Consider the following 23,610-nt stretch of genomic DNA (forward strand, 5'->3'; position numbering starts at 1 on the left):
TCTGTAGTCATGGTGCACAGGCTTCTCATTATGGTGGCTTCTCTTGTTGCGGAGCACAGGCACTTGGGCATTCGGGCTTCAGTAGTTGTGGCATGCGGGCTCAGTAGTCACCTCTCCTGGGCTCTAGAGCACAGGCTCAGTAGTTGTGGTGCAGGGGCTTAGTTGCTCCAAAGTATGTGGGATATTCCTGGATCAGGGATCAAAGCTGTGTCTCCCGCATCGGCAGGTGGATTCTTTACCACTGAGTCACCAGGGAAGCCCCTCTTCCTTCCTTGAGTAGACACCTCCCTCTCAATGAGATCATGAATCTCTGCTGAGGAGTGTGCAAGTATGTGTGAGAGACTGGGAGAGTGCATATATCTGTGCACACACATGTGAAATGCACATAAGTGAACATGCCTGGGGAAGTTGATAGTGAACTGTGATCTGTGAAAACTTGTGCAGTGTGTGTGTGTGTGTGTGTGTGTGTGTAAATGCCTCAGGTGTAAACGTGCTGGGCAATCAAAGTGGGTGGGAATGAAAGGTAGGGTCCGAGGCCACCAGCACTGAGCCCAGTGTGCGAACGCTTTGGCAGGGGTCTTGTGAGTTCTAGTTTACATAGCTTCCCTCGGTCTCTTTCTGTCTCTTCTCTCCTTCTGGATGTCTCTGTCTCTCTCCCTCCCTCAGTTCATCTTGATTTATTCTCTTTTCTCCACCACTTTGAGACTGTCTCTCTCTGACCCGGTGTCTTTCTCCCCATCTCTCTCCGTTAGGTGGTTACCTCTCAGTCAGCCTTTAACTCTGTCACTGTCTGTGCCTGCACACGTCTCCGTTTTTCTCTTAAATAATTTATTTGGCTGTACTGGGTCTTAGCTGTGGTGTACAGGATCTTTAGTTGTGGCATATAAGCTCTAGTTCCCTGACCAGGAATCAAACCCAGGCCCCTGCATTGGGAGCAAAGAGTCTTAGTCACTGGACCACCAGGGAAGTCCCATTGTTTTTCTCTTTCTGTTCTCATCTCTACCTCTTTCCCACCCGATGCTCTGTCTCTCACACACACCAGGAGCTCAATAAATATTTGTTCTCAGTCAGCGTTGGACTACGCCTCTTTCTTTTATTCGTTTCTCCGTCTTTGAGTCTTCCTGACTGTCACATATTTGAATTTTATAACCATATGCTGGTTGGCCTGCCCTCCCCACCCCAGTGTGCGCCTATACACCCACATGGGATAAGCTTCTTCTGCCTGCTGATCTCCTGCAGGAATTGGAACTGCTCGCTTTCTCTCTCTCTCCCCTCCATGACCCCCATCTGGTCCTTCTCCCTACACAAGATGAGGCATCTGGGCTGAGCCCCCACAGCTCCATCCTTGACTCTAATCTAGTCTGTCTTCTTCCCTCCCATTATTAACTCCTTGCCCTCCTCCCACGTTTCCTCTCCCAACTGGCCTCACGCCTCCTGGGGAATGGGCTGGGTGCACAGCTGGAGGTTCTGTCATAGGGCTGTCACCAGATGGTGTCCCTCAGGGCCCGGCATAGGGCTGTCCATTGCTGGGACCTCTAATTAGCACGAACCTTCCACCCTCCACCTTGGATGTTTTCCTTCTCTAGATGCTCCTGGGACCTCAAACTCTCCATCTTTCCATGCCTGTGGCCCCCAGAGAGCCAGGAAGGGGAAGTGAAGTCAGGGGCCTGGAAAAACAGCCTTTCTACCTGACTTCCACTCCCAAGACTCAGGAGTCCTGGCCACAAGCCCAGCCTATTTCAAAATCCAAGGGCTGAATCCCCAAAACAGAAGCCACTCAGACTCCAGAGTCCAGGTCACTCCTTCCCAAGGACCTGGGGGTTCAGGCCTGCAGTCCTTTCCCCCTAACCCCATACACACACACACACACACACACACACACACACACACACACAGGACTTAGGGCAGATGTTCACTGTCGGCTGATTTTCAAATCCTCCTGGGCCTGTGAGGGGGTGGGAGAGAGATTGGTGGTTAAATCCACTGACTCTAAGACTTAAGAGCAGATTTTCTGACCTCAGGTCATCCTTTCCCAACTGCACTCTGCTTCAGGCAGAGGCCCTAGTTGAGTTCCCAAAGCCTCAGAAACTCGGGGTTCAGGCCATTAACTTCTCGCTCATCAGAGGTCTGAACCCCTAGGCTTAGCATCCTGGGTGGGGGGTGGTGTCCATGTCCCTGCTATTTAGGGACACAAGAATCTGAGCTCAGAACAACGGAGTGTAGATCCCCAATCCCTACAGGTTTAAGAATGTCATACCCAGGGTCCCAGGCCCCCAGTTCCCCTTCTGTCCGCTTCGGGTTCCACCCACCTGCCCCGCCAGCTGCGCAGCGCACCGCCGGCCTGCAGCGTGGGAACGCCCCAGCTGGGCGACATGCAGCCGTCAGGACAAGCTGCGCGGTTCCCAGCCTCCCTGCCTGACTCAGCCCGGGCACCGCCGCCTCCCAGCCGTCGCCCGGCAACCACTGCTGAGTGGGGCGAGGGGGTGGTCCAGAACTGCAGGGTCCTGGGAAAGGAGGGGCGGGGGTTGGGGGCCTGGATTCCTGGATCTTAGGACGAGCTGTGATTTGCAGCGGTAAAAAGGCAAGCATTGAAGGTCTTTTGATGTGGGGAGAACTGAACCCTCTCTTCTCGGGGGTCCCAGCAGCCCCCCAGGCAAACATGGTGCCCTCTTCTTGACCCACAGGCCCAGAGGAACCCCGGGCCCCGCCTCCCCAGGGCGCGGAAACTAGCGAGTCCCCAAGGGTTCCCATTTATAGCTGCGTTTCCACTCAGCGCGGTCCCTCCAGGACCCAGGTTGAGCAAGTTTCTTCCACTCCCTCTATTCCCTCCTCCTCACCCCCAGCCATCCCCCAACCCCGGCAAGGTGCAGGTGTCCAACCCAGACGGTACCCCCGCCTTCGACCCAGGTGTTCCAGCTCCCAGACCTTAAGGGGGCTGGAGTGTCCACCCGCTGGCGGGGACGCCGCCTTGAGTGCCCCCATTCATCCGCGTCGGGCCGCGGGAGTTTCTCAATGGGAAGAGGGCGGGCCTCCCAGGGGGCGGGCCGGGGCGGGGCGAGTGGGAACCAGCCCTCCAGGGTCTCTCGGAGACCTGGCGCGCCGAACTCGCAGGCGTTTCAGAGCGGCGGAGCCTGCGGCCGGCCGAGCAGATGAGGGGACCTCCAGGTCAGAGAGAGGGGAGCTTCTAGCCTGGGGCGAAGAGTCAGGAGCGGAGGGGACTCCAGGCCAGAGTGGTGGGAAGTGTGCTCCGAGAAAGGAACTGGCAGGGAAGCCAGTGCTACAGCAAGTCTGCTGGATCTTGGGGGACACACTTAGGATGCTCGTGCCCGTACTCCTCGTCCTCTCCTTCTGCCTCATGGGAGATGCAGGTACCGCGAGCGGCCGGCGCAGATACATACAGGAGAGGGTCGTTTGCCAGCTGTCGCTTTGCTGGGATAGATGGGGCTGAGGGTCCAGACTCCTGGGTCTGACGGAAGAGAACTCTGGGAGCCTGGGCTTCTGGGTCTGAGGGCAGAGCGGTTTGGGGACTGGATTCCATTGAGAGCTCCTGAATATGCTAAGCTCAGCTCTGCTCCCTCGCCCCACTCTCCTAGGCCCGGCACCCCACTTTCTGCAACAGCCAGAGGACCAAGTAGTTCTGTTGGGAGACGAGGCCCGGCTGCCCTGTGCCCTGGGCGCCTACCGGGGACTGGTTCAGTGGACTAAGGACGGGCTGGCTCTAGGGGGCGAAAGGGACCTTCCAGGTGAGGCTTTACTATCTCTTTAGGGAGGGGCTGGCTCCAGGGTGAGGATGCTGGGCTTGAGCTACAACTGAAATTTCTAGTTTGACATTTTCAAGTTTAGGAAATTAATGGGCTCAGGGAAACATTTGGGTGTCTTGAATTTTCAGGAACTTTGGAGCTGACCCATAGGGTTTGGAAATTTTTATTTTGATTGTAAAATAGTGCATCAGTGCCAAATAGCACATAAAACATAAATGGAAGATTTGTCAAATAATTATAAAATAGATATCCGTGTAACGACTACCCAGCCCTGTTGCCAGCTCCCCAGAAGCCCTCCTTATTCCCTTCTCTCGTAGCTCACTCCCTCCCTACTACCTACAGGTAGTATCTACTCTGATTTTTATGGCAATTGTTTTCTTGCTTTTTCTCCCCCTGAATTTATCATCCCCTTAAGTTTGTAGCAACACTGGACTGGAAAGGATTAGTGTCTCTCTGGTCCAGCCCCCACTTTCCGGTGTGAGATGCCTGGGGATGGAGGCCTGGGACCAGGTACTCAGAACCACAGTGTGACTGCCTCTGTCCCTGACTCCAGGCTGGTCCCGGTACTGGATATCAGGGAATGCAGCGAGTGGCCAGCACGACCTCCACATTAGACCCGTGGAGCTAGAGGATCAAGCATCGTATGAATGTCAAGCGACACAAGCCGGCCTCCGCTCTCGACCAGCCCAACTGCATGTGCTGGGTGAGGACTCAGCCCACTTATCCCTGGGGAGCCCCAGGGAGGGAAGGTCACCACCCTGGGGAGCCAGGAATATCAGAGTCTGGGGAGAATGAAGGAGAGGGAAGTTAGAGCTGGGAAGATCAGGGTCTCTAGGACCCGGATCCAGCTCTGACCCCAGATCCACCCTACAGTGCCTCCAGAACCCCCCCAGGTGTTGGGCGGCCCCTCTGTGTCTCTGGTTGCTGGGGTTCCTGCGAATCTGACCTGTCGGAGCCGTGGTGATGCCCACCCTACCCCTGAGCTGCTGTGGTTTCGAGATGGGGTCCGGCTGGACGGGGCCATCTTCCGCCAGGTTAGGTCCAAGTCTCTGTGCCAGCCCTTCCTTGCTCATTCAGGGAAATTCAGGGGTCCACTCAGACCACAGGCTCATGCAGAGGAGAAGGGCATGAGAAGGCAGAGATTCAAGGCTTGGGATCCTTGGTATGTACATAAGCATAGGGACTCTAAGGCTAGACTGTGCGTGCAAGCTAAGTCACTTCAGTCGTTTCCGACTCTTTGTGACCCCATGGTCTGCCAGGCTCCTCTGTCCATGGGATTCTCCAGGCAAGAATACTGGAGTGGGTTGCTATGTCCTCCTCCAGCAGATCTTTCTGACCCAGAAATTGAATCTGCATCTCTTATGTCTCTTGCATTGGCAGGCGGGTTCTTTACCACCAGTGCCACCTGGGATGCCCCCATAGGGCTAGACTACCTGGGTTAAAATCCTGGCTCAGTCACTTGTTAGCTGATTGACCTTAACCTCTCTGCCCCTCAGTTTACTTATGTGTACAGTGGAGTTAATAGTAGTATGCACGTCTAGGATTACTGGAAGATTAAATAAAGGAATATTTATAAATGCCTGGAAGAGTGACTGACATTATGTACTACCTAAAGGTAGATGATGGAGAAGGCGATGGCACCCCACTCCAGTACTCTTGCCTGGAAAATCCCATGGACGGAGGAGTCTGGTAGGCTGCAGTCCATGGGGTCGCTAAGAGTCGGACACGACTGATCGACTTCACTTTCACTTTTCACTTTCATACATTGGAGAAGGAAATGGCAACCCACTCCAGTGTTCTTGCCTGGAGAATCCCAGGGACAGGGGAGCCTGGTCGGCTGCCGTCTATAAAGTTGCAAAGAGTCGGACACGACTGAAGCAACTTAGCAACAGCAGCAAAGGTAGATGAAATCATCATTATTATTCACAACCTACAGACCCCTTTGAAGGAAGGAACCATCGGGTCAGTGGAGAGCATCTTGTCTTTGACCCCTTCCAGCCATGATGATGGAGCCACCTTGGTTTGCCGGGCCCGCAGCCAGGCCCTGCCTGCAGGGAAGGACACAGCTGTCACACTAAGCCTGCAGTGTGAGTGCACTTAGACACTGGGCTTTGAGCTTGAGGTCCTTGGAGAAAGAAGAACCTGGGATCTGGATTTCAGGGCATGAGAAAGGAGGGGGCTGTGTACCTCAGTTCCCTGGGGGGATTGGGAACTGGAAGCCTAGACTGCTAGCTGAAAGGGAGGAGGGGACTGGGGATCAGACTCCTGGGGTGGAGGAGCTGAGAACTGGACTCCTAGGTCATCCATGGAGGTGTTCCATGTCCTTGCCCACTACTGACCATTGACTTACCCCTACAGACCCCCCAGTGGTGACTCTGTCTGCAGAACCACAGACAGTGCAGGAGGGAGAGAAGGTCACTTTCCTGTGCCAGGCCACAGCCCAGCCTCCTGTCACCGGCTATAGGTGAGGACCCAGGTCATTTCTCCCCAGCCTGGAGGACCAGCTTGGGGAGGACTGGGGCTAGGACCTGAGTAGGTGTGCCTGAGAAGCCAGGACAACACTAACACCCCACCATCTTCACAGATGGGCAAAGGGGGGCTCCCCGGTGCTCGGGGCCCGCGGGCCAATGCTGGAGATAGTGGCTGACGCTTCATTCCTGACTGCGCCGGTGTCCTGCGAGGTCAGCAATGCAGTGGGTAGCGCCAACCGCAGCACAGCGCTGGACGTGCAGTGTGAGCCGGGGCGGGGCCGTGGGTGTGGCCAAAGTGGGGTGAGCAAAATGGGACAGGGGCTACCATGAGGCGTGGCTACGCTGGGGATGGTGGGCCCGATGTAGGATTTAGGCGGGATTTGGCTGTGCTGGATCAGTGCCAAAGTGGAGCAGGGGCGGGGCGAGAGTGGGGCTGAGGCTTGTGGGCCGGACGTGCGCGCCGAGTTAACTGGGGGCTTCAACCCAATGCGCCCTTGTGGGTGTCGTTTCGGAGTGTCTGCTCTGGAGTCAGAAGTTGCATCCCTCCCTGGTCATGTGGCCCCTCTTCGGTCTCCTCCAGTTGGGCCGATTCTGCAGGCAAAGCCGAAACCCTTGTCGGTGGACTTAGGAGAAGACGCCTCCTTCAGCTGTGTCTGGCGCGGGAATCCGCTCCCACGGGTAACCTGGACCCGCCGCGGGGACGCACAGGTGAGGCCAGATCTGGGGCTTGTGGCCGAGGCTGGCGTAGGGGAGGGACTTCCTCCCAAGATCGTGCCCTTGACGCCCCTTCCCTTTCTCAGGTGCTGGCCTCCGGGCCCACGCTGCGTCTTCCCGCGGTGGGGCCCGAGGATGCAGGGGACTACGTGTGCAGGGCCGAGCCGGGGCTCTCGGGCCGGGGCGGTGGCTCTGCGGAAGCTAGGCTGACTGTGAACGGTGAGAAAGAGGTGCTCCCTAGTGGACCCGGTGGGTTCTGGGATAAGAAGTGGGCAGAGGGGATGAGGTCTAATGGGAGTGGGAGGGGCCATGAGAAGGGGTGGCAGGTGCCTGGGGATTGCAGCTGGACCTACAAACGGCTAGCCTCAGTAGGGTTCACGTTTGTTGAGAGGAGTGGGATGGTAGGTTGAGGTTAGTGGGGAGAGCTGAGGCCTGACCCCGCCAGCTTGAGAATGGGCTTTGGGGAGGGCGGGGCCTCTCCTCTGACTGGCCCGCAATCTCCAAACCAGCTCCCCCAGTAGTGACCGCTCTGCACTCTGCGCCCGCCATCCTGAGGGGCCCCGCCCGCCTCCAGTGTCTAGTCTTCGCTTCCCCCGCCCCAGAAGCAGTGGTAAGGAAAGTCCCCGTTCTCATGACCCATCCGGCCACCCGGACCTCCTAGACAGACTCCCCAAACCGCTGTGGTTACCTCTGACTTTTCCCAGACCCTGCCCACACCTTCCCGCCCTCCCGAGTCTCCTCAGTGACCTTCCTCTTTTGTGCTCCCAGGTCTGGTCTTGGGATGAGGGCTTCCTGACGGCGGGGTCACGGGGTCGGTTCCTGGTGGAGACCTTCCCAGCCCCAGAGGGCCTCGGGGGACAGGGTCCAGGCCTGATCTCCGTGCTACACATTTCGGGGACCCAGGAGTCCGACTTTCACCGGGGCTTCAACTGCACTGCTCGGAACCGATTGGGTGAGGGAGGCACCCAGGTCAGCCTGGGCCGTAGAGGTGAGATTCTGGGCCTGAAGACCCCAAATCTGAGGTTTTCAAACCTTCAAAATGCCAGTTTCCAAATGGAAGACCCTCAAAGGCAGAGCCTTCAAACCTTGGGAGCCTCAAAACTAGGAGTCCCTTGAATCCTGAGATCTGGCCCCCTCAACAATAATTAAAATACAGAATCCTAAACGGAAAGACCTCTCACACTTAGGGGCTCCAAAGAAGGCAACTTCCAAATATAGAGAATTGCAAAGTAAAATACCTTCAAACTTTATGGCTTCTTAAAGTCAGGGAATCTAAACTTATGAAACCCCAAGTTCATGTGCTCTTAAACCCAGAGTCGCCAAGCTAGGGGACTACTAAACTTGGGACTCCCCAAACTTGATGACCTTTGACCAGAGGTTCCCTTACTCAAGCCCTGTTCCCCAGTTCCTGCTCAGTCATCTGCTCAGCCTCCTCAGGAACCCCCTCCCCTTCTTCCCACAGACTTGCTGTCCACTGTGCGGATTGTGGCCGGAGTGGCCGCCATGGCCATGACTCTCCTTATGATCATCACTGGGGTGGCCCTCTGCTGCTGGCGCCACGGCAGGGGTCAGTGTCTGAGCCCCGACCCAGACCCTGTACACTGGCTGCTCTGGCCTTGGGGCTTGTCCCAGTCCTGCCTCTCCAGACCCACTTTGGGCTTGGCTCCCATTCAAAGCCTGGTTCCCAGCTCAAGCTCTAACTCCATCTCCTCAGGGTCACACCCTTTACCCTCCTCGGTCAGTGGTCTCTTTGATTCCCAGCCTTCCAGCCTGATTTGCCCCAGTCCTCTCTCCTCCTGCTCACTGGTCTCCACAAATCGTGACCCAGCCCCATCACTTACCTTTGCCCCCGCCTCCAATGTCCCTGGCCTCAGCCTCTTTCTCCAAGCAAAAGAACCTGGTGCGAATCCCAGGGAGCAGCGATGGCTCCAGTTCCAGGGGCCCTGAGGAGGAGACAGGCAGCAGCAAAGACCAGGTAGGATGTGAGGGTCCCCAGACCTGAAGGCACCTCAAAACCCAAATAATAACCCAGTCCCAGTTGTGATCCCCGTCCCAATCAGGCCCTCCAAAAACTCAAACAGAGCCCTAGTCCCAACAGTGACCCCTAGATCCAAATGTCCCCCAAATCCAAGTATGCCCCATCCCAATTATTCCCTAGCCCTGTCCCTAGGGCTCCTTGTTGTCCTATGTCCAGACCCCAGCTCCCAGGTGCCCTTCGCCCTTCCTCCCTGGCCTCAGATGTTCAACCGAGGGTCTCCGGGGTCTGGCATCCCCTGCAGTGTAGTCTACACTCCCTCTCACTAAGCACTATACCCTAGGGCCCCGTCGTGCACACGGACCACAGTGACCTGGTTCTGGATGAGGAGGGGGCTCTGGAGACCAAGGTGAGTGCTGGGAAAAGAGGGGCTCCCTTCACTGTGTCTCCAGCTCTCTCTCCACTTCTGTTCCCTCCTTTTTCATTCTGGCCCCTAGGTCCCTCTATCCACTTCTTATTTTTTTAATATTATCTATTTGTTTGGTTGTGTTGGGTCTTAGTTGTGGCATGCAGGATCTTCGATCTTTGCTGCCTTATGCAGGATTTTTTTTAGTTGTGACATGTGAGATCTAGTTCCCTGATCAGGGATCTAACTCTGAACTGAAACTCTGCCTTGGCCTTCTGCATCGGGAACAGGGAATCTTAGCCCCTGGACCAGCAGGGAAGTCCCCCTCCACCCATTTCTTGCTGCCTCCTGGGCTGTCTCACCCACCTCCACAGTCTCAGTTGGTTTGTCTGCTGACTATGCCCACATATCTGCCCCAGCCTTGGCCTGCATCTTGAGTCCCAGGTCAAGGATATACCCTGCCTGTGCTTTCCCCATCAGAGGCCCACATCCCACATCAGGCCTCCTAGATGCCTCTCCCTGGTTGCTTCACCCAGGCCCCTTCTGCCTACCAGGTTCCACACTAGCTTTACATTTCCCCAAACTTGTCCCTCCTTTGGGGCCCCATTTTTTGGGGGCCCCAGTGACCCCAGTTCCCAGTACAGAGCCCTTCTCTCTCTACCTAGCAGATGCTAGTCTCTTGGCCTGAAACACTCCTGTCTTCAGGTGTGCATGTGTGCTAAGTCGTTTCAGTCCTGTCTGACTCCTTGCGACCCTATGGACTGCAGCCTGCCAGGCTGCTCTGTCCATGGGATTCTCCAGGCAAGAATACTGAAATGGATTGCCATGCCCTCCTCCAAGGGATCTTCCTGACCCAGGGATCGAACCCACATCTCTTATGTCTCCTGCATTGGCAGGCAGGTTCTTTACCTCTGGCGCCACTTGGAAAGCCCCTTTTCTTCACATACCTACCTAATTCTCTCCATTATTCCTCTGGTGTCAGTTCAAACATTTCTTCTTCTTCTTTTGTTTTTAAGATTTATTTATTTATTTATTTATTGGCTGTGGTGGGCCTTGTGTTGCTTCCTGCAGGCTTTTCTCTAGTTGCAGAGAGCGGAGGCTACTCTCCAGTTGTGGTGTGTGGGCTTCCCATCTTGGTGGCTTCTTATATCGCAAAGTTCAAGCTCTAGGGCGCATTGCAACACATGGGTCCAGTGGTTGTGAAGCACAGGCTTGGTTGCTTCATGACACATGGGATCTCCCTGGACCAGGGATAAAACCAGTGTCCCTTGCACTGACTGGTGGACTCTTAACCACTGGACCACCAGGAAAGCCCTCAAACATTTTTTGTGCTGGAAAACTTTTGCTTCTCTCCTTCTATCCCCGATCATTCTGTTTCACCTGTCACAGCCATGACCACTGTAATCTAGGCTTCCCCACCACAATCTGAAGGTTCTCCCATCACTGCTCCAGTCACTCTGCCCGAATTTCCTCCATTGCATCCCTGACCCTTCCTGGTTCTGTCTGGTGACTCATCATTCCTCCTTTGACCTGCGATCTCCATGAAGATGGGACTAGGTCTATTCTAGAGAGAGATGTCTCCAGCAACAGCACAGGGCATGACATAGAATCAAAGCCTCGGGGCTGTTGGGCAAATGCATGAATGGATGTCTTGATCTCCATTTCTCTCTCTTGTTCCCTCTGCATCTCCTTCCATACCACCATCCCTTGGCAAACCTCTGTCTCTGCATTTCTCTGTCCATCTCTTTCTGTTCTTTCATCTCTTGTTACTGTTTTTCTGTCTCACTTTGCCCTTCTACCAGTCTATATGTCTCTGGATTCTCTGCCTGCTCCTCCTTCTATCTTTTCGTCTCTCCCTAGGTCTGGTTCTATCTCAGTGTCTCTCTCTAATCACTTACCCTCACCCCTGTATACCCTCACATACCTTACCAAGTCCCATTTTGTCCCCTCAGGACCCAACCAATGGTTACTACAAGGTCCGAGGAGTCAGTGTGAGCCTGAGCCTTGGAGAAGCCCCCGGAGGAGGTCTCTTCCTACCACCCTCCTCCCCTCTTGGACCTCCAGGAACCCCTACCTTCTATGACTTCAATCCACATCTTGGCATGGTCCCCCCCTGCAGACTATATAGATCTCGGGCAGGCTATCTCACCACACCCCATCCTCGAGCTTTTACCAGCTACATCAAACCCACATCCTTTGGACCCCCAGATCTGGCCCCCAGCACTCCCCCCTTCCCATATGCTGCCTTCCCCACGCCCAGCCACCCACGTCTCCAGACTCATGTGTGACATCTCTCCAGCTGAAGAGTCCTGAGATCTTCAACTTGCACAATGGATTGTCCTGATTTCTGAGTAACCAGAACAAACTGGCAACCCTACCCTTCCAAAATTGAACCTTGAGGGGAGGGAAAGATCATTGCAGTTGCCTGGGTCATTGCGAGAAAGCCACTGGGCTTGCCTCTTCCTCTTTATAAAAGAGATTCAAGAGGGCAGATGGGCCCTTTGCAGAGGGATGGGGACAGGGGTAATGGGAGTTAGGGACAGAGGAGGAAATTGCTTCCAAACATTGAAAGAAGAGATTTCAAGATGGCCACCCACATTAAGAAGAAAGGCAACATAAAGCAGATCAAGATACAGGACCTGTCCTTGCTGTCCCTGAGGGGTACTTTGTTTCACCCATGGAATTGCTGCCAAAATGGCCGTTCATTCCCTGGGAATCCAAGATGGCCACCATCTTGATTCTTTCTACCTTCCTTAAAGGCCCTGGAAGAACCGGACCCAAGGAGTAAGGACAGGGTGAGAGCTGTTGTGGTGGTGGGAAGGGGGGAAGGAGTGGTGTTGGAATCTGGGAATGAGAATATTTATGTTCAATTAAAAAAAAAAGTTGCAAAGTGAATATCTTAGAAATCCCCTGGCGTTATTACTGTCTATCAAGGAAGGGGTCCATCAAACCTGCCCCAAGGCCCTTCCTCTTACCAGAGACTACGAAGTGGCTGTAGAAAAAAAACATGAGCCACCCCGCAGCCCTTTACTATCCACTGAGCACTCGTGCTGCAGTCCATGGGGTCTTAAAGAGTCGGACACGACTGAGTGACTGAACTGAACTGAACTGATCTGAGCACTCTAAGCTCGTCTAAGATACATCTAGACAAACATATGCAGATGCACACACATGACAGGACTGCCCTGGTCTGCTTGGGGAAGACAATTCTACACTGTATTTTGGGAAGAGAAGGAAGTGAACCCTGAAGGGGAGGCAGCAAAGGAGAGGCTAGGGGTGGGAAAAGAGAACTATCCTGATCCTCAGAGCAAGAATGGGGGTTGACCCTCATCTTGAGGTGATGGGTACCTGACTCAGCTCTTAAAGAAAGGGTCTGGGGGCTTTGGTTCATGCATCCTTGATCTAGGAATTAAAGGTCTATGTGACTAGGGCTCCTGGAAAGCAGAGCAGAGAAAACTCATTGATCTTAGGGAGAAAGGGCCAAGGGCTTGGTCTCTGGTTCAGAGAGAGAAGGTACCTGGGACCCAGACTCTTGGATCTGAGGGAGAAGAGGACTGGGTGTCAACTGCTGTGGGGTTTTGTTTGATTGTTTGTTTTTTTAAATCAAGCCATTTTATTGAAGGGTTTCGGAGGAGGGTCGAAAGGCTGGGAGAACAATGAGATCTGATCTTTTCCTGGCCAGAATCTCCCCAGCTTCACAGTCGTTTAAAGTTCAACTGCTGTGTTCCTGATTGAGGAAATTTTGGAGGCCTAGGACCTCAAGAGGGGACCTCAAGAGGATTTGGGGGTGGGGTCGGGGCTCCTGTGCTGGCGTCCCTGGAAGAGAAGGAAGACGTTTAGTGGGGGTCTGGGTCCGAGGGAGGAGAAAACTGGAGGTGACGGTCTTGGGGAACTCAAAATCCACAACTACGAAGCCTGTGACCCAGACTCCCCGGTAGGCCCTTCCATAGGCGGGACGCCTGGAGTCTCAAGGGGGCGGGGGCCTGGCGCAGGCTCCCACCCGGGGGTTCCAGGCTGCTCAGCTGTGCGCAAAGCTGCCATGCTATTGTCCTGGCCGGGAAGGCGGGGCCGGCGCGGGGCGGGGCTGGCGGCGCCGGCGCAGCTCGGGGGCGTCGGCGGAGGAGGCGGCGGCCGTGGCGCTGGGAGCTCCTGTCACCGCTGGGGCCCGGCTGGGCGGGAGTGCTGGAGACGTGAGGGCTCGAGGGCCCGGACATGGGGCCCGCCAGCCCCGCCACTCGTGGTCTGGGCCCGCTGCTGCGGTTGCTGCCACTGTTGCTGCTGCTTCTTCGCATGCAGCTCGCCGAAGGGAACCTGGCCGGTGGGAGCCCCAGCGCGGCCGAGGTGAGGCCCGGCCGGGCCCTAGGGGGTGGGGGAAGGGGCGGGACCGGGCCTCTGGACCCCTGGGCGGGTAGGTCCGGAGCAGAAGGCGCAGTCTTTTCAGCCAGGTGGCCACCCCCCAGGCGCCCCTAATAGCACTAGGCATTCAGAAACCCGTAAGTCCAGGCCCCAGCGTCGTCCCGAAGTCTAGCCCCTTCAGACCCTCTCGACCTAGGTGACTCAGCCCCAGCCCCTGCCCATCTGAATAGGACCCGCCGGGCAGCAAGGCACCTAGAACCAAGAATCTGGGCCCTTTTTATCCTCGGGACCCATATAAAGGCTCCCGCAAGGCTCCCAGAACCCAGAAGGCTAGACCCCCAGTCACCAACCCCCCCTAGCGCAGGATGTAGCTCTCCATCCCCCAAGGACTTAGTGTCCAGGCCTGCAGGGCCCTGAAGCCAGGCCTTGTGGTCTTTCCACTCGAGAATGCGAGCGTGAGCCAGGGGCGGAGGGAGGAGGGGCCAGAACGCCTGGGTTCTGGCCTTCTCCCCCTCCATTCAAGTTTAACCCCTTCGAGCTCCAGTGCGGCTGCGCTGGGATGAGGGCGGGGCTTGTCTCCGCGGCAACAAGGCCGTGAGAATCCCGGGAGACCCCGAGTTGCCATAGCAACGGCAGAGCTGGGGCGGCCCCCGGCCCAGTGGGAGCTGTTTCCCAGGGAACCGAACCTCCACAGAGGCGGGTGCGCGGTGCTTTGATGGAGGGGGCTGGTGCTGGGGGTGTGACCATCTGGGTCCTAGGGAGCAAAGGACCGGGGGACTCACATGTCAGCGTCCCCCGTTCCCTCGCTGACCCCTCCGCCCCCACCCCCAGGCCCCAGGGTCTGCCCAGGTGGCTGGACTATGCGGGCGCCCAACCCTTCACCGGGACCTGCGCACCGGCCGCTGGGAACCAGACCCACAGCTCTCACGACGCTGTCTCCGGGACCCGCAGCGCGTGCTGGAGTACTGCAGACAGGTAGGCGGGACCGAGAGGGGCGTGGCCAGCAAAAAAAAAAAAAAAAACGGGTCCAAGTTGGGACCAGGTTGCCCTTAAGAAGCTAGCCGTGCAAAGGCAAGGTCCGAGGAAATGAGGGGTTCAAGAAGGCATGGGAAACTAGGGCACATGGCCAACAAAGAGGCAAAGTAAGGATAGGACAGGACCTGTTTTTGAGAAACTAGGTCAAGAAAAGAGAAGAACCGTGCAAACACGGCCGGCTGAGGACAGTGTCCAGTGATGAGATGGAATTTAACAATGTGGTAGACACTTTAAAGAGCAGGTGTAGTTGGGCGTGGCAAATAAGAGGCGGGGCTAAGACATAAAGACCTCGTGGACTCGAGTGGGAAAGGGGTGGAACCCAATGGGAGAGTGGAAAGCTAGGAGGTGTGGCTATGAAAAAGCAGGTCTGACACAAAGAGAAAGGATCCTGAGAGACCAGAGGCGAGGCTTAGAGAAGGGTGGAATCTATGGGGAGATGAACTTGATTGGGGGAAGGGGCATAAGCGACTAGAAAAGAGGTGGGCTTAGAAGGACAGCTTTGGGGTAATGGAGGGACCTTCATAAAGAAACCCGACAGGCAAAGGGGCGGAGCCTAAGGATGGAAGGGAGAGGTACTTAGGGGCGTGGCCAATGGCTTGTGGGGCTTAGATACCTAAGTCCTGTTCTACAGAGAAGCAGGGCCTAGGGAAGAGTGGATCTTTCGAATACTAGAGCCTTGAAAAGGGACACGCCAGCGCAGGAGCGCACGTGGTAGGGACGGGACAGAGGGCTAATCGCCCTGACTCGGTGCCCCTAGATGTACCCGGAGCTGCAGATTGCTCGTGTGGAGCAGGCGACGCAGGCCATCCCCATGGAACAATGGTGCGGGGGTACCCGGGGTGGCCACTGTGCCCACCCCCACCACCAAGTTGTGCCTTTCCACTGCCTGCGTGAGTCACAGGCTGGGGGGTTGGGGAACGGAAGGTGGGGGGTTGGGTGGCAGTCTCCAAGGGGTGAGAGTCTGGCCCTGGTCTCAGGCTCACATTAGGGAGCTAGGTGCCTGAGTCCACAGTGGGACAGAAGCCTCTGAGGATAAAAGATATGGATTATGGGGTGGGGGGGTAGGGGGGTAGGGCTAGTGGCTGTGGGAGTGTCTCACACCGATGCCGCCCCATTTTCCAGCTGGCGAATTCGTGAGCGAGGCCCTGCTGGTGCCTGAAGGCTGCAGGTTCTTGCACCAGGAACGCATGGACCAGTGCGAGAGTTCAGCCCGGAGGCAGCAGGAAGCGCAGGAAGTAAGGACCCAGCCCCTCATCCTCCCACCCCTCCCTGAGAACCCAGGATTCCAATCCCCTAACACCCTCCTCCTCCACAACCCGAGTCTGAGCCTCAGCCCCCTCTTCCCAGTGGGACAGAACCAGGAATCCAGGCTCCAAGCCCCATCAGCTCCTAAGACTCAGGCATCCAGGCTCCCCCTCCACCCTTCCTTACTCCCCAGTCCTGGTATCTATGCCCACTCTTCCCACAGGCCTGCAGCTCCCAGGGCCTCATCCTGCATGGCTCAGGCATGCTTTTGCCCTGTGGCGCGGATCGGTTCCGAGGTGTGGAATATGTGTGCTGCCCACCTCCAGCGACCCCCAACCCATCTGGGACAGCAATCGGGTAAGTGAGAGGGAACCCTCCAGGCCCAACCCTCCAGGCTCCTGAGGCAGGAGATGGAAGCCTGGGGACCTGGGCCCAGGTGCTTATTTCCTTGGGTCTTCTGCTCCCTCAGTGACCCCTCCACCCGGTCCTGGCCCCCGGGAGGCAGAGTTGAGAGGGGTGATGATGAGGAAGAGGAGGAATCCTTCCTGCAGCCAGTAGATGATTACTTTGTGGAGCCCCCACGAGCTGACGAGGAGGAGGAGGACAGAGTCCCACCCTCAAGCTCCCAGACCCCTGCAGGGGTCAGCAAAGGTGAAGCCATCTCTAAACCCCATCCTCTCCACCCTAGAAGGAGGATGATTTAAGAGAGCTTTGGTGTAGGGGCATTTGAGAAGGGACCTGCTGGGGAAAAGCCCTGTGGGGGGAAATGGGAGGGATGGGAATGGCTTTGGATAAAGTAGAGGTGGAAGGGCCACCCTGTGAGGAATGCAAAGGGTAAGGGTGGTTTGGGAGTACCCAGAAGTGGAGGAGCCATTTGGTATGTCTGAAGGATTATTTGGAGGAAAGCTTGGAGGTTAGTGCGATAGATTCCTAAACTTCACAAGAACAGGTCCAATTCAGAACCACATCTCCTGTGATGCCAGGCAGCAGCTATGGTTGAAGTGAACACAGGGGGGTCTCCACTGCGCTTTAGGAAATGCAGTTCTCTGGGAAGGGAAGCTGACCTGGAGCTGGGCTTCAGGCTGACTCCTGGATTCCCGGCCTTGCAGTGACTCCCACCCCAAGACCCACAGATGGTGTGGACGTGTACTTTGGCATGCCTGGAGAAATCAGTGAGCATGAAGGCTTCCTGAGGGCCAAGATGGACCTGGAGGAGCGCAGGATGCGCCAGATTAATGAGGTGATGGTACTGCAGGCCCCAGGATCCCCCATAACACAGAGCTCCCTAATTACCAGGAAATTGCTCAGGGACACGTTGAGACTACCTCTCAAGGTTCCCCCAGCCTCTATCATCCCCCAGCCCTCCACCCACTCCTAAGATGACCAAGGATCCCCAAGCCACCTAGAGTCCCATTGAGACACCACCAGATTCCATGGAAACTCTGATGCATGGTACTCTTCCACTTTAAATTCCTTCTGAATCCTCTCTCTCTCTTGGTGATCCAAGAGGCCGTGGTACTTAAGGGATCTGGAGACTCTGAAGAAGGATGGGATGTGGGGACTTAACTGGGTACAGCAGAGTGGCTTCTAGGATCCTGAAGCTCCCCTTGTCCCCAGGTGATGCGTGAGTGGGCCATGGCTGACAACCAGTCCAAGAACCTGCCTAAAGCCGACAGACAGGCCCTGAATGAGGTAGGACAGCCTCTAGAGTGTCCTACTTGGGTACTTGGGCCTGTCCACTACCTGGGGCATAATGAGCTTCAGCCTGGCTCAGGCTTTTTCTGGCCTCATCCAGCTTCACCCCTTCCTACTGATATGGGCTTCTCCTGGCCCCACCCCTACACTTGACTCCCCCCCTCTTGGCCTACATCCAATCTGACTTTGCTTTCCTCTTCTTCCTCCTCCCACTGGCCATATCTTACCCTGTCTTAACTTGATCCTAACCTCTGAGGGCTGGCTCTGGAGACCTCTCCCAAGCTGGGGCCCTGCAGACACAGCCAAGTCCTTTTCAGCCTCTCTTTGATGCTCAGCCCTGCCCCCCCCTACCCCGACTCTGGTCCTGTCCCTCTCATTTCTCTTTTACCCAATCCCTCCTCAGTAGACCCAGCCTCATCACTCTCCCACCCACCTCTCTCAGCCTCACCTTGGCACAGCCCTACCCTGTGTAGACCCGGCTCAGCTTAGCCCCATTCCCTGACTCCTGCTCCAGCTCCACTCAGGCTTATTTAGTTACAGCCTGTCTCCAGGGGGCCCTGCCCAGGCCTAAGCCCCACCTTTCCTGCAATACTTGGTCCCTTTCAGCTTCACACAGGCCAGCTCTCTTCCTACACTCTTCCTACCCATACAGGGGGCTTCACTGGGCTCCCAGTAGAGCTGGTTCTGCCCCTACTCTACCCGGTTCCTCCATCCAGTCTCCTGTCTTCCAGTCCCACCCCAGGTCGACTCTGCCCAGGCCTGGATCCACGGCACCCCACCCCACTTATGGTCCAATAGCCCTCCCTTTCCAGACTCCCTTTGACCTGGGTTTCATCCGGCTGTGCCTCTCACCTGACCCTGTGCCCACCCTGTCACCAGCACTTCCAGTCCATCCTGCAGACCTTGGAGGAGCAGGTATCTGGTGAGCGACAGCGTCTGGTGGAGACCCATGCCACCCGAGTCATTGCCCTGATCAATGACCAGCGCAGGGCCGCCTTGGAAGGTTTCCTGGCGGCGCTGCAGGGGGATCCGCCTCAGGTACGGGAGCCGTGGGGGGTGGGCGGAGGGTAGAGGGTGGAGAGGGCTGGGACGGGCCTGGGCAGCCTCCATCCCTTCCACAGCCAGAGCGGGTCCTGCTGGCCCTGCGGCGCTACCTGCGAGCTGAGCAGAAGGAGCAGAGGCACACGCTGAGGCACTACCAGCACGTGGCTGCCGTGGACCCCGAGAAGGCCCAGCAGATGCGCTTCCAGGTGCTCAGCTCTTCCAGCTCCCAACTCTGCCATCCCTCGGACCTTGGTCTCTTGGACCCCATCCTTCAGATGCTTCCCTGGCCCCTCAGATCCTCTTTCTTTTTTAGCAGTTCATTTATTTATCTATTTCTTTTGGGCTGAGCTGGGTCTTTGTTGCTGTGCAAGGGCGTTCTCTAGTTGTGGCAAGTGGGGGCTACTCTTTCTTGTGGTGCTCGGGCGCCTCACGGCAGCGGTTTCTCTTGTTGTGGAGCACAGGTTCTAGGCGTGCGGGCTTCAGTAATTATAGCCTGGGGGTTCAGTAGTTGTGGTTCACCAGCCCAGTTGCCTCATGGCATGTGGGATCTTCCTGGACCAGGGAGCGAACCTGTGTCCCCTGCATGGGCAGGTGGATTCTTAACCACCGGACTACCAGGAAGTCCCTCAGACCCTCTATCTGCCCCCTTGGACCTCCTTCCTCTCCCTGGATCCCCCCCTTCTGTGCCTGGGACCCATTTTAATCCCTCAGATCCCTACTTCCTGACCCTGGAACACTGCCTCCAACCACCCCGTGTGCCTCTGACCCCTTTCTTGTTTTTGAATTCCCACTTCCTGTCCTTTGGATTCTTATTTCCTGTCCTAGAATCCCCCTCCTGTGCCTGGAACCCTGTTCCTGTCCCTCTACGCTCCTTCTTCCCTAACTCTGCTTGTTTCTCCCTAAAACCCTTGTTCAGTGCCTTTAGATCCTAATTCTTATTTTTAGGATACTCTCTTCCTGTCCAAGAATACTGATTTCATGCTCTTGAGCGCCAAGCCTTGCCCTTGAACCATATCATCTCTAACTTTTTTTAACAAATTATATTTATTTTTAATTATAACAAATTATAATTTATTTTTAAATTTTATGTATTTATTTTTAATTATAGCAAATTATAATTTGTTTAAATATAAACAAATTATATTTATTTAATTTTTGGCCACACCCTGTAGCACATGGGGTCTTAGTTTCCTAACCAAGGATAGAACCTACATCTCCTGCATTGGAAGACACGGTTTAACCATTGGACCACCAGGGAAGTCCCCACATGACTCTCCAATTCTACTTCCTTCTCCAGAACCCCCTCAAACCTTGCTTCCTACTCCTCAGACCCTACTTTCTACCTCTCCCCCAACTCATCTCCACTTCCTGTCTTCTATACCATAGTCGTACCCTAGACTTACTGTGCCTCCTGTGCCCAACTTTTCCTAGCAGCTACTCCTTTTCCTTCTTCCTTACTTTCCTTCCCAAGACTCTCACATCCTATCTCCTGTACATCTTTTCCTTTTCATTGTGTTTTGCTTCTCCCCATCCAGTTTCCTGCCCTCCATGGCCCAATTCCTGGCCCCTGTACCCCCTTCCTGTCCACTGTAGGCGCTACTATCCCTGGGACCCTCCTGACCTTCCTCCACCCTGCCTCAGTCTCCCCTTCTGTAGCCTACATGGCTCAGTTCATCCCTCACACTCACTCCCCAACAGGTGCAGACCCACCTTCAAGTAATTGAGGAAAGGATGAATCAGAGCCTGGGGCTGCTTGACCAGAACCCCCGCCTGGCTCAGGAGTTGCGGCCCCAGATCCGTGAGTGCCTGACCATGACCCCCAACCTTTGACTCCCCTGCCATTTCAGTTATCTATTCCTATGTAACAACCACCCCCACCCCCCAACCCCGACACACACACACAAACTTAGTGGCTTAAATCAGTCATTTTCACTGCTCATGATTCTGCCATCTGGGTTGTGCTGGGTACTGCTTCCGTGGGTCTTGTCGGTAGGTAAGCATGTCACTATCTTGGGCTAGCAGGTCAGCTAGGAGCTAGGACTCTGGCATGAATGAGCCTCTCTCCCTCCAGAGAGGCCTCTCTTCACCATGGAACCCCTTCATGTGGTCTCTCCAGCAAAGCAGGTGGACTTCCGAGGTGGTTCAAGCTCCCCAAAGCACCGAAGTAGAAACTGTCAGGTCTTCTTAAGACCTGGACCCACTTGGTTAAAGCAAGTCACAAACCCAACCCAGATTTACACTGTGGGATCTATTTAAAAGCATGAATTCCAGGAAGTGCAACCCCCCCAGAGCCCCTGTTGTAACTTCCTCCTGGATGTCCCTAATTCTCCTGCTCTGTAAGGAGGCCATTCTCTATTTACTTGGCTACACCCTGTCTTTGTTGTGGCATGCAGGATCTTTAGTTATGGCACGTGGACTCTTAGTTGCAGCATGTGGATTCTAGTTCTCTGACCAGGGATTGAAACTGGGCCCCTACTTTGGGAGTGTAGAGTCTTAGCCACCGAACCACCAGGGAAGTCCTGAGGAGGCCGTTCTCTTGAACTTCAACCTCGCTTCTCCAACATTCAGCTCCCTACTTTCCCACATCTCACGTATGGCTCCCCCCAATCATGCCATTGTTAGGGTGCCATTCATTCACCCTAACAGGCACCATCCTGTTTTGTGGGTCCCCGTGTTCATGAAATCACCCCCTCTCTGCATGTTCCACTCAGAGGAACTCCTCCACTCGGAACACCTGGGCCCCAATGAGCTGGAAGCCCCTGCCCCAGGGGGCAGCAGTGAGGACAAGAGTGGGCTACAGCCCCTGGATCCCAAGGGTGGTGAGTTAACCCAAATGCACATAACCCCAGACTTTGGGGGACAGGGCCTCAACCTCAGTTCTAATCCCCTAAAGTCTGGAGGTGTCTTAGCCACCGGGTGAGCAGTAGAGGGTGGGAAGGAATGTCTGGGGTTGTGGAGGCCTCTGGAGGGTCCTAGATCCTCCTTCCTCGGCCCCTGGAAGGGGGTGTCCCCACACTTTCTTCAGTGATGCTCTCCTCTCTTCACGGTTCCACCTGTCTTGTCTCCTCTGGCTGCCAGCAGATACCCCCATGGCCCTTCCCAAAGGTGAGTAGCTCACAGAGTAGCCCCTGGTCACCACATCCCTCTGAGTCCTGGAGCCCAAAGTGGAAAAGGGCCCACATACTGGCAACCCCAGGCCTCCTGGGGTGGGGTCTGGTGCCCCTCCAACCCCTTCCTCAGGCAGGGGTATCACCATTCTGGACTCTCAGGAATGAGATAGGATTTGGGGGTTAGGGTCCACAGAACAAGATGCCGCGTCCTCTGGGAAAGACAAGATGACTCCCCTGGAGCAGTACGAACGGAAGGTAAGCCAGTCAGACCTGTGGGCACCTGAGGCAGGGCAGGAGAGGGGCCTGGATTCTTAGGTCTTCAGGAGGAGTGCGCGGGGGGCTTGAATTCCTTGGCCTCGGAGGGAAGAAGGGACTGAGGACATGGACTTCAGGGTCCTAGGGGAGAAGAGGGCTGGGGGATGCCCTCCTGGGCCCAGGGGAGGAGGGGGCTGGAGCCCAGACTCCTGACACCTCCTACTCCCCCAGGTGAATATGTCCATTCCAAGGGGCTTTCCTTTCCACTCATCGGAGATTCAGAGGGACGAGCTGGTAAGAGGAGGAAATATTCAGGGTACTTGGGGGGAGAGGTCAACAGTCAGTGGCTAGACTGTGACTCCCAAAGCCACACAGGGCCCTGGTCAGCCTCAAAGATGACCCCAGTGCCCTCTCCTCCCACTGCAGGCCCCAGCTGGCACAGGTGTGTCCCGAGAGGCCGTGTCTGGTCTGCTGATCATGGGAGCTGGCGGGGGCTCCCTCATCGTCCTCTCCCTGCTGCTCTTGCGCCGGAAGAAGCCCTATGGGGCCATCAGCCACGGAGTGGTGGAGGTAAGGGGCACAAAGACCTGGAGTGGGGAGGAGCCCCAGAACCCGGGAGATCTGTGGTTGGGTCCCTACAGCCCACTCTCCCACCCCTGCCCCCATTGCAGGTGGACCCCATGCTGACCCTGGAGGAGCAGCAGCTCCGTGAACTGCAGCGTCATGGCTATGAGAACCCCACCTACCGCTTCCTGGAGGAACGACCCTGAACCAACCTCCCTTCACCCCTTCAGATGAGCCCAGACCTTCCCTCTTCCTGGAACCCCTGAACCCTAACTCCCAGCCTGGGGGAGAGGGTGAAAAAGTTCATTTCAGACCCTTTGTGAGGGGGCTGGAAATTCTTATTTCCCCTTTCCAATTCCAAATTCCATCCCTAAGAAATCCCTGGGTATTCCCAGCTGCCCTCCCCACCTCCTTGAGACCTCCTCACTTTAATTTATTTTGTATATTAATTTATTGTCCTTAAGGTGACCAGCAGCTTGGTCCCAGTGTCTGTTGTTCCCTGGAATTCATCCTCCCATGTGTCCTCCACTAATATCCCAATAAAGTCCTCTTCCCCACCAGGCCATCTTTTGTCTGTCTGGGGGAATCAGGGTGCAATCAGTTCTGGACATTGGTGTGCAACCCCGCCCAGACCTTCACATTTTTAAACTGTGTGCTCAGTCGCTCAGTCGTGTTGGACTCTGCAACCCCATGGACTGTAGCCTGCCAGGCTCCTCTATCCATGGGATTTTTTAGGCAAGAATAGTGGAGTGGGTAGCCATTTCCTCCTCCAGAGGATCTTCCCAACCCAGGCATGGAACCTGCCTCTCCTGTGTCTCCTGCATTGGCAGGCGGATTCATTACCAACCGGGTAGATCTTTAAATTTGGGCGGGACCTTGGAAGGGGGCGGGGTCCAGAATCTAGGATAGGCTCTCCCGCCCACCCAGGAGCTTTCCGTGGTACTGAATGGACTGTCCCTTCTAGGCCAGTATCAGCTAG

General features: G+C 55.7%; 2 protein-coding genes across 5 annotated transcripts; both read left to right on the plus strand.

The window, feature by feature from the left end:
- The first annotated feature begins 2,372 nt into the window (after window positions 1-2,372).
- On the plus strand, window positions 2,373-12,176 carry KIRREL2 (kirre like nephrin family adhesion molecule 2). Its single transcript, XM_055551145.1, has 18 exons — window positions 2,373-2,501; window positions 2,844-2,886; window positions 3,267-3,368; window positions 3,594-3,743; window positions 4,315-4,464; window positions 4,635-4,795; window positions 5,698-5,848; window positions 6,120-6,225; window positions 6,346-6,494; window positions 6,813-6,940; window positions 7,033-7,165; window positions 7,456-7,556; window positions 7,715-7,934; window positions 8,409-8,519; window positions 8,821-8,921; window positions 9,265-9,330; window positions 11,280-11,318; window positions 11,588-12,176. The coding sequence occupies exons 1-18, from the start codon at window positions 2,373-2,375 to the stop codon at window positions 11,669-11,671; spliced, it is 2,124 nt and encodes a 707-aa protein (XP_055407120.1). The 3' UTR covers window positions 11,672-12,176.
- A 1,266-nt stretch (window positions 12,177-13,442) lies between these two features.
- On the plus strand, window positions 13,443-23,191 carry APLP1 (amyloid beta precursor like protein 1). Of its 4 annotated transcripts, none has more exons than XM_055551526.1 (17): window positions 13,443-13,668; window positions 14,515-14,658; window positions 15,476-15,608; window positions 15,841-15,953; window positions 16,187-16,320; window positions 16,433-16,614; window positions 17,073-17,203; window positions 17,581-17,655; window positions 18,457-18,696; window positions 18,780-18,908; window positions 20,401-20,500; window positions 21,414-21,521; window positions 21,781-21,807; window positions 21,997-22,067; window positions 22,299-22,361; window positions 22,494-22,637; window positions 22,739-23,191. In XM_055551526.1, exons 1-17 carry the CDS (start codon window positions 13,540-13,542, stop codon window positions 22,835-22,837), a joined length of 2,022 nt encoding a protein of 673 aa, XP_055407501.1. In that variant the 5' UTR covers window positions 13,443-13,539; the 3' UTR covers window positions 22,838-23,191. The 4 variants fall into 4 exon arrangements, with proteins under 4 accessions (XP_055407501.1, XP_055407502.1, XP_055407503.1 ...); XM_055551527.1 differs by having other exon boundaries at window positions 21,784-21,807; XM_055551528.1 differs by having other exon boundaries at window positions 18,538-18,696.
- The last annotated feature ends 419 nt before the right edge of the window (window positions 23,192-23,610 follow it).

Source organism: Bubalus kerabau, chromosome 17 (assembly GCF_029407905.1).
Source record: "Bubalus kerabau isolate K-KA32 ecotype Philippines breed swamp buffalo chromosome 17, PCC_UOA_SB_1v2, whole genome shotgun sequence".
Lineage (NCBI taxonomy): Eukaryota > Metazoa > Chordata > Mammalia > Artiodactyla > Bovidae > Bubalus > Bubalus kerabau.